This window comes from Cicer arietinum, chromosome 8 (assembly GCF_000331145.2).
Source record: "Cicer arietinum cultivar CDC Frontier isolate Library 1 chromosome 8, Cicar.CDCFrontier_v2.0, whole genome shotgun sequence".
Taxonomy (NCBI): domain Eukaryota; kingdom Viridiplantae; phylum Streptophyta; class Magnoliopsida; order Fabales; family Fabaceae; genus Cicer; species Cicer arietinum.
In genome coordinates, this window is record NC_021167.2 from 12,664,184 (window position 1) to 12,678,547 (window position 14,364).

General features: G+C 33.4%; 1 protein-coding gene across 3 annotated transcripts; it reads left to right on the forward strand.

The window, feature by feature from the left end:
- The first annotated feature begins 1,293 nt into the window (after nucleotides 1–1,293).
- Nucleotides 1,294–12,382, forward strand: LOC101502546 (uncharacterized). Of its 3 annotated transcripts, XM_004515946.4 has the most exons (11): nucleotides 1,294–1,453; nucleotides 1,599–1,660; nucleotides 2,827–3,236; nucleotides 3,345–3,481; nucleotides 5,421–5,534; nucleotides 5,627–5,710; nucleotides 6,896–7,069; nucleotides 9,001–9,157; nucleotides 9,935–10,095; nucleotides 10,206–10,332; nucleotides 10,499–12,382. In XM_004515946.4, exons 3-11 carry the CDS (start codon nucleotides 2,925–2,927, stop codon nucleotides 12,053–12,055), a joined length of 2,823 nt encoding a protein of 940 aa, XP_004516003.1. In that variant the 5' UTR covers nucleotides 1,294–1,453; nucleotides 1,599–1,660; nucleotides 2,827–2,924; the 3' UTR covers nucleotides 12,056–12,382. The 3 variants fall into 3 exon arrangements, with proteins under 3 accessions (XP_004516003.1, XP_004516004.1, XP_073220377.1); XM_004515947.4 differs by lacking the exon at nucleotides 1,599–1,660 and having other exon boundaries at nucleotides 1,302–1,453; XM_073364276.1 differs by lacking the exons at nucleotides 1,294–1,453; nucleotides 1,599–1,660; nucleotides 2,827–3,236 and adding an exon at nucleotides 4,083–4,910 and having other exon boundaries at nucleotides 3,343–3,481.
- Nucleotides 12,383–14,364: the final 1,982 nt, after the last annotated feature.

Below are 14,364 nucleotides of genomic sequence, written 5' to 3' on the forward strand. Positions count from 1 at the left end.
ATTGTTATATATAATTCCTATATATTTGATTAAAGTGAGAAGTATAGGATTCATCCTAGCTAGATGAATTATCCGTCTATATACGACGGAAGCAAGGGGTAAGCGAGGGTAAGTGGGGCACCACTTACGGACGTAATTATGTCCAATCTTACCAAAATAAAGTTACTAACAAGAAGAGGGTATTAGTAAAACTAATGTAGTCTTTATGACATACTTGTTAGGTAGAGTTTAAGTCATTAGATTACTCACGTCTAATGACTTGAATATTTAGAAAGAGTCAAAACTTTACATTGAAGAGAAACTCAAGAAATAAGTATAGTCCCAAATTAGGATGGTAATTGATTTAATTTCATTTATTGGGATCCACTGAGATGTAATTTCATCCAACTTTATTCAAATGTGTTACAGGTAAAAAGGCTTAGATCACATGTTGAAGAAATGACGCGTATCAGTTTACACTATAGTCTGCTTATAATTTTATGGGGAATTATTTTGAACCATGGATGTGTTATTTACTCCATATTTCTATGTTTTTCTTTGAAGGATTAGTATGTGTATGAATATATTTTCATGATTTTGTGTCGGGATTGTATTAATCATCTCTTTTGTCGAATTATGTTAATGCTCAAGTTATATTCTAGACAATTAACTTATGGTATTACAATTTAATTTATACATAATTCGTAAATGATTTTTACATTATCAATCAATCGCAACCGTTCGTTAGATAAGTAGATATTTGATTTTTATCAAAATTAAATTTTAAATCATCTCCATGAATAATTGTGATCTCTTGACAATGAAAACTTTTTAAGACTGGACATAACAATTAAACTGTAATAATAATAATAATAATAATAATAATAATAATAATAATAATAATAATAATAATAATAATAATAATAAAATTAAAGCCTTAATTGCATTTTTGTACTTTAATTTTCACAAAACTTATGATAAAAAATATTTAACATCCATAAAATCACAATAGAATTTTATAAAAATTTTACTTTTAACTTTAAAAAATATTTATTTTATAATTAATTAATAATATATAAATTTAAATAATTTTATTTTATAAAATTATATTTCACATAATTTAAAATATATTAAATTATTATTTTTTAATTAAAAAATACGATTGAAGATCAAAATTTTGGAAATTTACAATAAGACATCATGAATATAATATGTTATTACCACTTGAACGATACTGCAGACGCTCTGACACACGTGTTAGAGCTGGAGCCTCCAAGCCGAGCTAAGCCGAATAGATTATTATGTGGCTTGATGCCAAAAATAACGGTTTCTAGAGAAAAACCACAGTCGTCTGATTCTGATATCATCTCTCTCTCTCCAATTGTGTGTTCCTCTTCGAGTCTTCTCTTTTTTTCTCTCTTTTTCTTTCTCTTTCTCTTATTAGGTTATCATTCATCGCATTCTTCCTTCCAAGGTATAATAATAATCCTATTCCAATACCTCAATCAATCGTTATTATTATTAATTTCATTTAACTTCGATTCACTGCACAGATTCAAGTTGTTCTTATTGTTCTTCTTTCACTGCTAATTCCTTTTTTTTTTCTCTCTTTAATTTAGGGTTTCGTTGCTCTTAATCTCGATAGGAGGTTGCTTCTATTCGGTTTTTTAAAATTTAATTTGTAAGTTGTGATTTTGCTTTTTAGATTTTTTTATTGTAAATTTAATTATTCGTTTATTTATTTATTTATTTTTTTTAATTTTAATTTTCGTATTTGAGTTAGCTTTTTTTTTTCTTAGGATGATCAATGATTTAATTTCTTCTGGTTATTTGATTGTGTGAATAGCTTGAAATTGTGAATGAATTGTAATTCTGTTAAATTTACTAGGTTAATTCCTTATCTATAGTTGTGCTTGTGCTCTACAAATATTAATGTTTGTGTTCTGCGTAAACATGTGAGTAAAAGGAGTTTTTGTAAGTTTATTTATGCTCCAGTCTTTATTTAGTTTTGTTGTAAATGTATAAATTTTTTTTAATTTTTGTATGAGAAGATTATTTATTTTGTTTAGGCCTAATTACAGTTTTGATCATTTTATTTTCACCCAATCACAAAGTTGGTCATTCTATAACCTATTTTAAAATTGCTCTGTACTGGTCCCTCTCTCATATTTTTGAGCTAAAAATGGTGACATAACATGTTTTCAACAACGTGGCATATAATTCGATGACGTGGAATGATCAATGCTTACAATATTGTAAGAAAATCTGTAGAAAACTTCACTTTCAACTTCAGAAAGTATTTATTTTTATAATTTAATTAATGACATGTACAAAATTAATCTATCGGGATGATTTTACATTATCATGTTGTATGCCAAATCATTTAAAACACGTCACATCACCATTTTTGCATCCAGAAATTTGAGGGAGGGATCAAAATTGGAGGATTTTAAATGAGGGGATCAATTTCGTAAAAAGGTGAAAATAGTGAGACCATAACTGCAATTAGGTCTTTTTTAATAATTATCTTGGTTTTTATCTTTCATGCTTATGGAATGTTATATGTAACTGGTAACTGGATTTTATTGCCTCTGTTTGGAGCCACTAACACTTGTTGAGCTTCCACTGTTTAACTCAAAATTTTTGTTTTTATTGTCACTTGATTTTTACCTACAAGTTACACCTCATATTTATTGGGTTCTTGTCGTTTACTGGTGTCTGATATAAGCTCTGCAATCGACTTGATTGAACCTTTAGTGAAAATTATGTTAAACTTTTCTGGACGTTGGAACTTGGATTTGAAATTTTAGGGTATAATTGACATTGTTTTCCTATGGTGCTTCGAAGGTTGCATATGGATGAAAGATGTTCGTTAGAAGTGAGGAAGATATTGTTTTTCTTCATATTTGAATAGTGTTCTGCTGAAATATTATTCCTTTGTGTCAATGGCTGCTGATCAGAGGAGGAAACGAGTAAATGGGGCAAGCAGTATTGGTTATGGTTCTAGAGAGCAACAGAGGACCAAAAGAAAGAATCTGGGTCTAGTTCAAAATGACATGAGATCCCATGTCTCTGTTGAATGGGATGGAAACCAGAAAAGAGTTGTTGCCAAGCGCGAACAAATTGGTATCAGTTGGAGACAAATGAAACCGTTTGTCAGTTATGTTTCTAATGACCATAAAGTATTGGCAGATGCATTTACAGTGCCTCACGAAATTTTTGAATTGGATAATTTAAGTGAAGTGCTTTCATACGAGGTATAGATAAATTTGTGGTCAAAGTCTGTTGTTTACCAGCTGAAATTTTTGGTTTTGTCCAGGAATTATTCCTTAATCGTCTCTTATTAAACTTTTGGATATATGCAGGTTTGGAAGACCCATCTTTCAGAAAATGAGAGAAACCATCTTATGCAGTTTCTTCCTAGAGGCATAGAGCCACATCAAACTGTGGAAGATTTACTAGCTGGGATTGACTTTGACTTTGGAAAACCCTTTTTGAATTGGTAAGATATCTTTCCTTTATTTTCTCTTGGTGAACATTGTCTGCTACATGTGATGTTGCTATTTCTACTTTTAGATTAATGCTAAGTAGTTTTGATTTCATGTTGTGTTGAGTTAACAGCTTATGATTAGCTTTTGGGTTGAGTTGACCAGCATTACTAAGTTAATCATCCAAAATTTTCTTAATTTTCTAACTTGAAGGGGCCTAGTTTGGTAGAAATCCCTTTTGTCCATTTTCTTAGTTTACATGCTTGCAAAATATGGCTTATGTTTTATGAAGCACCGATACAGACACTAGACACGACAGTGACACTGATATGTTACTGATAATGTAAAATGTGAGTAATTTCTGTGTGTCTAATGAAATCACACACCTTTTATTTATAATGATGCTGCAATAATTACATTCAATGTCTAGGAAGTTGTATTGACTATGGCTACTGACAATTAGCCTAAGATGTTGCACAATCAAGAAATAATAAAAACATATACTGAATTTTAACACTCCTCCTCAAGCTAAAGCTTACTATGCTTTAAGCTTGTTACTTCAAAACATATTCTCACAAAAAAAATTGCAACTAAGTTTGACTCATGTTGGGCTAGGTGAGTCATAATCAACATAAGTCCCCATCAAGATGATTATCGACAAGAAGAGAAGGCACCATTAATGATTCATGTGCAAAAAGAGTTACCACTTGATTGATTGTTGGTGGGAATAAAAGACACAACTAATATGATATATATGTGGGAGAAGAGTCACCACCGGATTGATCGTCGGTGGGAATAAAAGGCACCACTAATATGATTCATATGTGGGAAATGAGTCCCCACTGGATTGATCTTCGGTGGGAATAAAAGTGGATTGTTTGAGCAAATGGTCCTCACAACCTTGTCCTTGAAACCATAACTCAACAACAGCAGCCCAACCTGCATAATTGGCATAAGAGTAGTGAAATTGAAAGCGGAAGAAGTAGCAACAGATAAAATGCCAGACATGGCGATCTACGTGAAGTGAAGATGAAAGGTTGCAGAAAAATCACCAAAAGATGGTAAACACCTCGGAATGGGGAAGAGGGGTTCCTGATGTGGTCGGCGTCCGAAAATGGTAGCCGGGGAGAACTGTACGTGCGAGTTTGGTGGCAGCGTGTGGGGCCCATGTGCAGAGAAGGTGGAGGCACATGTGGTAGCTGTTGGTGGAGGTAAAAGCGCTGTCGTGGCGGTCTGTGGTGGTTTTAGGTAGTGGGTCGCACTAGAAAAGGGGTAGCTGGTGTTGGCCCAGCTGTAACAAGGTGAAAAAAAAAGGACATAACTGGAAAAACTATGAAAAACCGTGGTTATGGTGCTGTTGGCGGCAAATGCCGCCGCTAACAGTGGTAGTGAAGCACAGAGACAGGTCACAAAATTGGAACCTGCTCTGATACCATGTGAAATGTGAGTAATTTCTGTGTCTATTGAGATTACACACATTCTATTTATAATGATGTTGCAATAATTACATTAAATGTTTAGAAAGTTGTATTGACTAAGATTACTAACAATTAGCCTAGGATGTTGCACAATCAAGGAATAATAAAAACATACCCTGAATTTTAATAGATAGTAATATAAAAAATGAAAGAAATTGAATATAACTACAAGTTTTGTGTCGGTGTTGGACATTGATGCATGTTGGACATCAGTCACGCTTCAATCTGAAGTGTCGGTGCTACATAACTTATGCTTATTTATTTATTTATTTATTTTTTGATGGATAAATTATGTTTATTTAAGTACCATTTATATTCTCCTTTGGATTACGATTACCTATCAGCAAGAGTCATTTGTTTTGCATTTAGTATTAGCAATGTATTATTAAAAGAAAAAAATATAATTTGCCTAGTTTGCTGATTATTTGTTAAAAACTTCTCTTTTTCAGTCACAAACGTCTTTATATATTTGCAGGGGTGCTTCAGTTTGTTCCGGTGATCTTCATCCAGATATAATTGTTGACCGGGAACAGCATGTGAAGTCTGAAAAAAGAGCATATTACACACAGTTACATAATTATCACAACAAGTAAGCATTGTACATGTACATCCTCAACTTGTATATATATATATATATACTGCAACTTATATTGCAACATTGTCATTGTTTTTTTTTTGTAGTATGATAGGTTTTCTATCTAAGTTGAAGGAGAGGTGGCAAAGCTGCAGAGATCCAGAAAAGGAAATTGTGCAAAAGATGCGGAGGTTGTCTCCTGAATGACTTGCAATCTGCATACAGTGCACAACACAAAAAATTAGGACAGGGCATATTCCATGTTTATTTTCATTAAAATGATGCCTTAATTTGTTCTTCCACTACTTGCACTTGCAGTTCTTCAATAATAATAAAAGCTAACTTGGTTCAAAAAAATAAAATAATAAAAGCTAACTGCTGTGCAAGCTAGGGAGAACACAACTAGAATATGGGTCCGTTTGTTACAGTTTAAAAAAAAATGATTTATATAGTATTCTATATTTTTGCTATAACTTTTTTAAAAGTAAAGTTGCAAATGAGAAATTGGTTTAAATAGCTTATCAATAAAATCATTTTAAGAAGCTTCTCATAAATATCATTTTGAGAGATACATTTTTTTTTAAAAATGTCATTTTTATCTTGTTAAAATCTCCAATAATGAATATCTAAGTTATTGAATGTCAAAATTACTCTTTTAATTGGTAACAAATGAGTCCAAAATAACTTGTACTATTTTTGAGTAAGTTCTCATAAAAATCATTTAAAATAATATAAAGTTAAAATCACTTTTGTTTTAATCTATATCAAACAGCCCTATATCTTAGATACCATATGATTAGTTTTATGGATAGTTTGAGGTGTCATTACTTCAAATCTGAGACGCTGAAATCCTGGAATTCTTTTCTCTGATATATCTTTTCAAATGGGACTTTTCCATTATCTTTTCTGCTTGACTGCTGTCTTCATAAGTAGATACTGGGTCTGATAAAGTGCATTTGTATATTTCTACTGATAGAAACTTCTTAAATTGTTTAAGCACAAGTATTTACTTTCTTTCACTTTTGATATTAAACTGTTTCTCAGTTCTAAAAATGAAAAACTTTGAATGAATGGAGAAACAAATTTGGACAGATTTTGATTTTTATATGCCAAATGGAGCATGAGTGATTTATTTTTAATATCATCCTGCTTTTTCAATTGCTTCTCATCATGATTTATTTTAAAATATCAAACATCTGTCGTTATGCGTAAAAAAAATCTGTCGTTATTGATGTTGTGTAAGAACTTATCATAGTAGTGCAAGAAATGCATAAACTTAATTGAAGTCGATTATTGAACTTGAATTAGGTTCTGCTCCTCCTCAATTGGAATCTTAGTGGTAGTCATTAATGTCATATGTTGTTTTGATTGTGCAGGCCAAAGCATGTTCAGAAAAGAATGCCCTCAAATGTGAATGAATCTAGAGTTAATGATCATGATGGGAATGTCGCAGTGACATCGGAGTCATGCTCCTGGGATGCAGAGGAGAGAGCATGTAGTAGTGACTACCTAATTTCTTCGATGAGAAAGGATGATAAGCTTCAGAGAAAGTAAGTGTTGAATTTGTAATCTGCAAGATTAGTTACAGAGTCTCTTAAGTTAGATACGTCATGTAAGGTTAAACTACTAACATGGTGAATTTTACATGCTTTGTAATAGTAGTTGTTTTTGGTTTATTAATGCCTCCATTTGCCATATCTCAAGCAGTGATAAAGATCTTTCTGGTAAAGCCGTGATATAGAAATTCAAGATATTTGTACTTGGTTCAAGATTGCTTAATAGGATTAGTAGAGTTTTTGCTTAACTAATTGAACTTTGCAAGGAATAAATTTTCCAAATTTTAATTTCATTGTCAAAACTCACCTTTTTAGATTTATGGTGTGTTGGGGGGGGGGGGGGTTTTTTTGTTTGGTTCAAATTTTTAAACTAAAAAACACCTCCGTTGAACCAAACACACCCTTAGAGGGTTTAATGCTATCAGTATAGCTTGTTGACTATCATCATCATCACTATCACCTGTTTAATTACCGTGATTACCGTTTTTTCATTTCCAAGTACTATATTGTTGATTGCTGCATTTAGTTCACCCTCATCATTGCTATTATCATATCATCATGTCATTTAATACCTGAAGATGAGCTTCGTTTCTGGGTCGGGCCCACATACAACTCATTTCTCCTTGATGCTACCTGGTTGCAAAAACTCCCTTTCTCCTTCACGCTACCTTTTCTTCCAATTGCAAAACCCCTTTTTTTGTGTTTAAAAGAAAACACTAACCTGATTGTGCTTCATGTGACTTCTCTCTCTAAAACATGTCTTTGTTCGTCTTCTCTTTTGTGTTCTACAACTAGTGGCTTCTGTTTCTCTGATTTTGTGAAGCCTCCACTGGTGATGGTTTACAGCCGAGTTTTAGTTCCTTTTAAACCAGAGATGCAATATGTTCTCTCTATGCCCTTTTCCCATTTCTCCCAAGTCCTCGTTTGGGACTGAGAGGCTCACACATGCATCTTTTTATCTCTTTTCTAAATTACCTTCATCATGCTTTTGTTATTTTTGCTTCAAGCTAATTGTAGTTGGCTCTGTTTGTTAAGTTTGAGTTGAGTCTGTGTTGAAAAGGACCAATAAAATAGAGTGATCCGTGGGTTTTTGTTTGGCTAGTTTAAGTGGTTAATATTTTTTACCAATAATAAATTGTGTAACTTCCTTGTTATTCTTAATTGAATTTTAACTATAAATATTTGTTGTGTGGTTTATAGTTTTCTCTACTTATTTGTTATTTTATATTTATGTATATATATGAATTTATATACACGTGTTAGTTTATGTATTCAGTAGGATCTTACGACTCGTGTTACGATCCCACAATTTATGACATTGTTTCTCTTTTCTGATACTTCCTGTTAGCTTCCCAAAAGTACTCAATAATTTGTTTTTTTTTAATTTTTTTTGAAAAGAAACTTCTTAGATACATATTCGATACTTCTTACATGCTAAAGACACAAAATTGTATGTTTTTTGTGACACAGCAGAAGCAATTAGTATTCTGAATGTCTCTTACAGAACATTGTGCATTTATTCTCTCTTTTTCTGTATATATATGTTGTGTACGTACATAATAATTTTATTTTGGCTGTATCGCATCTTGATTATTAATATTTTTTTTTGATGGTAGGTGTTGTCCATGTTGTTTCAAATATATTTCTCTTATGTTCTGGGCACTTTTGAATATCTTAAACTGACAGCTGTTCTCAAATATAAGAATTTTTTGTTGTGATAACTTGGTTTACATGGAAGGCATAATGTAATACTGCTTGTATTTATATTTCTCATTGTTGTATGTTTGTGTTGCATTATTACCTCTGATCTATGTCAAATGGGTTTGGATCTCACTCCCAAAAGTTAGCTTAAAGGAAAAGGTCAAAAATTTATATCTCCTTCTGGGTGGTTAACTGTTTAATATAACTGAAATAATTTTTGGCAGGGTGCTTGAAAAAGTCAATGTGAAAGGTAAATCCAGAAATTTGATGCTTTCTTCAGATGACATGCACATTAAGGAAGAAAAGCCCAAGAAAGGAGACAAAGTACTAAATCGTAACATTCATTTTATTGACAGCGACCAATACATGTCCTGTATCAAGGTCAGGCATTCTCCCTTCCTTACTTCTGAGCAATACTGAATTGGCAGGGAAAAACAGTGTGGTAGCCGTAGCAGGACTGGATATTCCATTAGTAGCAGTAATTTGAGGGATAATGGTTGATTCTCAATAGTTTGAAATTAATTAGTGTTGAAACTTATAAATATTAAGTTAGACTTCAACTGACATTGGAGAGTCAGCTCTGAAATCTAACTGCTACATTTTTATTTTCCTTTAGTTTTGTTAAGGACTTTTAGCGTTATTTCACTGGTTCTACCTAGTATTAGCTATATGGATCTGTATAACCACATAACGAGTGTTTTCGAATATTCATTTTCCTTCTAGACTGCGTTGTTAATAGCGCTCTACAGCACCAGTGGCCCCTGACTGCTACAGGTGGTGCAGTCGTGAAGCACTTAAGTGTCTAGTGGCCCAAATCACTTGACTTGCTGCAGAAAAGCAAAATCTTTCATTTTTACAATGCATGCTTTAATAGGAACATCCTGAGTGTTTCATATTCCTTCGATACTTATATTTTATCATCTGAATTTGATTAGACAATATTCTTCTCACCAGATACTTATATTTTATCATCTGAATTTGATTAGACAATATTCTTTTCACCAGTTCTTCGTAGTAATTATATGGATTGCATGTAATCACATAACTAGAGTGTTTTCCAAGATTCTTTTTCCATCAACAAAGTAGAATATTTAATTTTTGTATGCATACTTTAATATTTGCTACGGCATTGGCTAATTGTTTTCTTTATCATACCAGATTAGTAGGCAGCAGCATGAACTTGTCAAGAATATGAAGCAGTCTGGTAAAAGCATCCAGTCTAAGTCTCTTAACCGTGTTTTGGGAAATCTCAACAACATCCATGTGCAGCCATACAAAGTATTTGTCAAGGAAGAGCAGAAGAAGTTGCATGAACATTGGTTAGTGAGATTTTCAGTGCTATATTTTTTTTAAATTGTTATCTTCGAACATATCTCGTTCTTAAACATGTCATCATTATTGATCATTAGAATATATTTTATTTGTGTAGGTTGCAATTGGTGATCAAAGACCTCCCTGTGGCATATGCAAACTGGATGCAGAGACAGAAACAAAGACATGCAATGCGGAATTCTTTGATGGAAGAAATGGAGGACAAATCAAATCCAATCTTTGAGGTTTGTAGCAGTGTTTCTTTTTTATGTTCCTTCATAATTTCCGAGGATTGAATTGCATACCCTGTATCTATTTCTCGAATTCCTTGAAGACCCTTGGTCACATAATAACATGCATTTTCTCACAATGGCTCTGTTAAAACATATAAAATTATAATTTGTCCTTCAGGAAGAGGATAATGTGAGCATTGGGAGGGAGCTTCAGGATCAGGACGATGCCATGAGTTCGGGAAGCAACCCTAGGGGTCAGAATGAGGACGATATAAGCCCAGTAGACGAACATAGGGATCAGAATGAAGATGTGAGCTCAGGGAGTGAACTTCAGGATCAGAATGAAGATGTGAGCTCAGGGAGTGAACTTCAGGATCAGAATGAAGATGTGAGCTCAGGGAGTGAACTTCAGGATCAAGATGAGGAAAACATGAGCTCAGGGGATGAGCTTCCGAATATGGTGGAGGGTGGAGATCTAAATGATCTGTCTAACTTGAAAGATGACGAGGATGCTATTGTTAGGGTTGCAGAGAACCGGTCCCCACATAATCCTTACTCTAGTTGTGATGACGATTTCAATCAAGTGAGTGTGGATTCAGAAAATAATATTGGTTTATCAAAATCGGATGAAGATACTTCACCAAATAAAGAGGAGTTTCCTAGGAATATGACCACTCAGGATGTTTCTACTAACGAAGGGGTGCCTTTCGCTTCTGGAAGTGATGTCTGGCAAACAGATGAATTGCCCCATCCATACTATGACTCTGCTGTGACTCACGAGTACACAGCTAATGGGTTATCATTGGCTGAATCTCAAGTCAATGAAGAGCAAAGAACCCATGTGATTGATCTTGAAGCTGATTTGCGTCAAGAAGAGACAGGTAAAGGGCTGTTACATGGGCATTTGGGTAATAGGACCTTCGATTCTTATGAAAGCCAGGATCGAAGTGCCTTAATTGATTCTCTCTTCAAGGGAGAGGAGCTGTTATCATATCATCATCATGAACAAAAAGGAGCTGAGTTGGACTTCCAACCTTCCAACAATGTTATGATGGGGGATGACCAATATTCTGGTCATTTCAAGGAGCCCTTGCAAATGTCACTGACATTGGACCCAGGGCAGAGTAAAGCTGCCGAGGTTTTCATGCCAGAAGGCACGTCACAGAACATTCATTCCAATGCAGGAGGAAGGTACTTAATCCCCAGGCAAAATCCATTCATCCCTAGGCAAGATCCATTGGCTGCAGTCAATTTAACTGATTGGGCTGCTAATACTTCTCGCATGGCAGCACCATCCCAATCTCAATTGAATGCAGGAGATTTTATCGGTCATCATTGGACCCCGGCTGAGCATCACGTTCGTGGTGGCTGGAATGGATCTTATGGCAGTAGCCTTTCAAGTCAAAGTATTGGTACTGGACCCAACTCTGATCAGAACTTATTTACTATTCTATCGCACTGTAACCAATTACGGTCTGGTAGTTCTTATGATTCAGTCAGAAATAGTGACCAGTTTCTTGCACCAAGAACTTATGGAGTAGATGCAAGCACTACCAGTGTGAATGCTACTGCTGCACCACAGGCTTCCCTTCCATTAGATTACTTTGCTGGACGTGAGTCGGCGGCACCTGGTGGAGTGGTGCCTGATGACATGACATGGATGAATTTGCAACATCCGAATTCTGCGTTAAATGATCAAATGGGAAAGCCGTATTTAAGGTCATGGAACCGGTAATGGATGTTCTACTTTCACCCCATATGTGATAGCATTTTGTGATTTAGCAAGATCCTTAGAAGCTTGGTATACACCCTTAGATGAGAAGGTTTCTGTACATACCTATACCAACAAACACCATGTACATATCTATCTAGATATTAGATGGGAAGGAAAGAAGCCAAGGGAAAGGGGTTAAGATATAAAGCTTCAAGAATTTCATGTTGTTAATCAAGTTACATATTTGATTCTTAATTTTTTATTTATTTTTCCCTGTTTCTAGAGAGACATTCTTTAATAATTTGGAAGTTGAGAAATTCTGGAGGCTTGTGCCTCTATCTTGAGTCATATCTCTCTCTCTCTCTTTTCTTTCTGAAATTTCGTCTTTGGTTTGGTGTGATTGATGATAGCAACAAAATTAAGTTTTAGTACTTGTGGCATTTTTGGTTTGCCAAGGGTGGGAGCTGACGAGTTAATTTTGTTGCTAATATCTTGACGAGTTATCCTAGGGTTTTTTATTTAAATATCCTATTTTTTTATTTAAAATACCAATCTGTCCTACTTTCAAATTAAAATACCAATCTGCCCTACTTTTTGGTCCCAGTTGCAGGTCGCATGCTGGGGCTGCAACTTCTTGAAAGGCAAATTTTTTTACTTCAGTACATGGTCGCATCTTGGGGATGCGACCTCCCACTTGGTATGATTTCTTTTTTTTGCTGAATATTGGGTATATTATTATTATATTTATTATATTTAATAATAATAATGGGTATATTAATAATGGGTATAATAATAAAAATAATAATAATAATAATAATAAAAAAAAGAAAATTCTATTAATAAAATAAAAATACTTTTATTATTTAATATATGCAATAATTTATTTTAATATTATATATTCTTTGATTGTTGAATTTTGTTATTTATTATTGGATATATTATATTGGATATATTATATTTATTATTATTAAATATTTTAAAAATAATTATAACATTAAAAAATACAAAATATTGTTATAAATAATTAAAATAATTAATTTAATATTATTATATAACTTTTAATAATTATTATAATAAAAAAACAATAATAATAATAAAAAGAAAATTCTATTAATACAATAAAATAAAATTACATTAAATTAAAAGAAATATACATTAAAAAAAAGAAAAAATACTACAAATAAAAAAAATACATCAAATAAAAATTAATTATTGTCATTTAAATGACCTCCAGTTCTACATCTACGCGGTCGTCGAACTCGTCTAGCCCTTTGAACAACTTGAGGTTGTTGTGGTTGATCCTCGTTGTAATCTGTTTGTGGATTAGAACCACTACCACCTGCTTCCGTATAATTTTGAGTTTCGACATTATACATAGAATCAAAAGCCGCAAAAGCCGACTCAGGAGTTGTGCAATGAGTACCAAACAAATTATAGAAAATTCCGCTCTCGATCGGATTAATGAGAGTTGGTATTGTTGGCACTAAAGGAACGTAGTATTGAGTCGGTATATCTGCAGCTTCATGAAAATGTTGTGGTGATGAGAAAGACGGTGTTTGGTGCATTATATTTTGTTGTGGGATTGATTGAGGCATAGAGTGAACATCAGGATATGTTGAAGGTTGCAAACGTGGATTGCGCATGTATCTTTCCACATATATGTATAATTTAGTGTGATGCGTGAACCAATTCATATATTCGTTAGTGTGGCGTAAAACACCTTCGACGTACTGACCTTGCAATATGTAATTTTGATGTTCATTCCAATGTTGAATCCCATCTTTCCAAACCACACTCCAATTATCATCAATGCCACGTCTCATATCGATCTCATGGTAGAACGTCATATCTTCTGGAGGTTGCGGAATTTGTTGATGAAAGCCGAACTGAAGCGCGACTCTATCTGCATGATGTTTTTCGACGATATGATAGCAGTGCAGATAGGTACATGCAGCCCAATTGATGATCTCTTGTTCGGGTACCTCGTGTTGGAATTCGAGATACGGTCTCCAACGAAACTGGATGTTAAAAAAACAGGCTAAAGTGAATATTAAGAGATATAAAAAAAAAAATTAAAAGTGCAACTACATGAGAATGAATATATTACTTCTTGAACCATCATATGATCAATTGTATTCCGGTATTGTGAGGAACTTTAGTGAAATTTAAACCCCTGGAATTAAATCTGTCGAATATATAAAAAATAAAAATATAATAAAATTAGTAATACGAATACGATAAGTAATAGGTTTTAAAAAATAAAAATATATAAAAATTATGTGCAATAGTTACCTTTCTGCAAGTGGAAATATCCATGCACTTGGTGCATC

Excerpts from the sequence above, each read along its gene's own strand:
- LOC101502546 (XM_004515946.4), top strand. The coding sequence starts at position 2,925 with ATGGCTGCTGATCAGAGGAGGAAACGAGTAAATGGGGCAAGCAGTATT. Across the intron at positions 9,158-9,934 it reads AATACATGTCCTGTATCAAG|ATTAGTAGGCAGCAGCATGA; the intron begins GTCAGGCATTCT and ends TTATCATACCAG. Across the intron at positions 10,096-10,205 it reads AAGAAGTTGCATGAACATTG|GTTGCAATTGGTGATCAAAG; the intron begins GTTAGTGAGATT and ends TTATTTGTGTAG.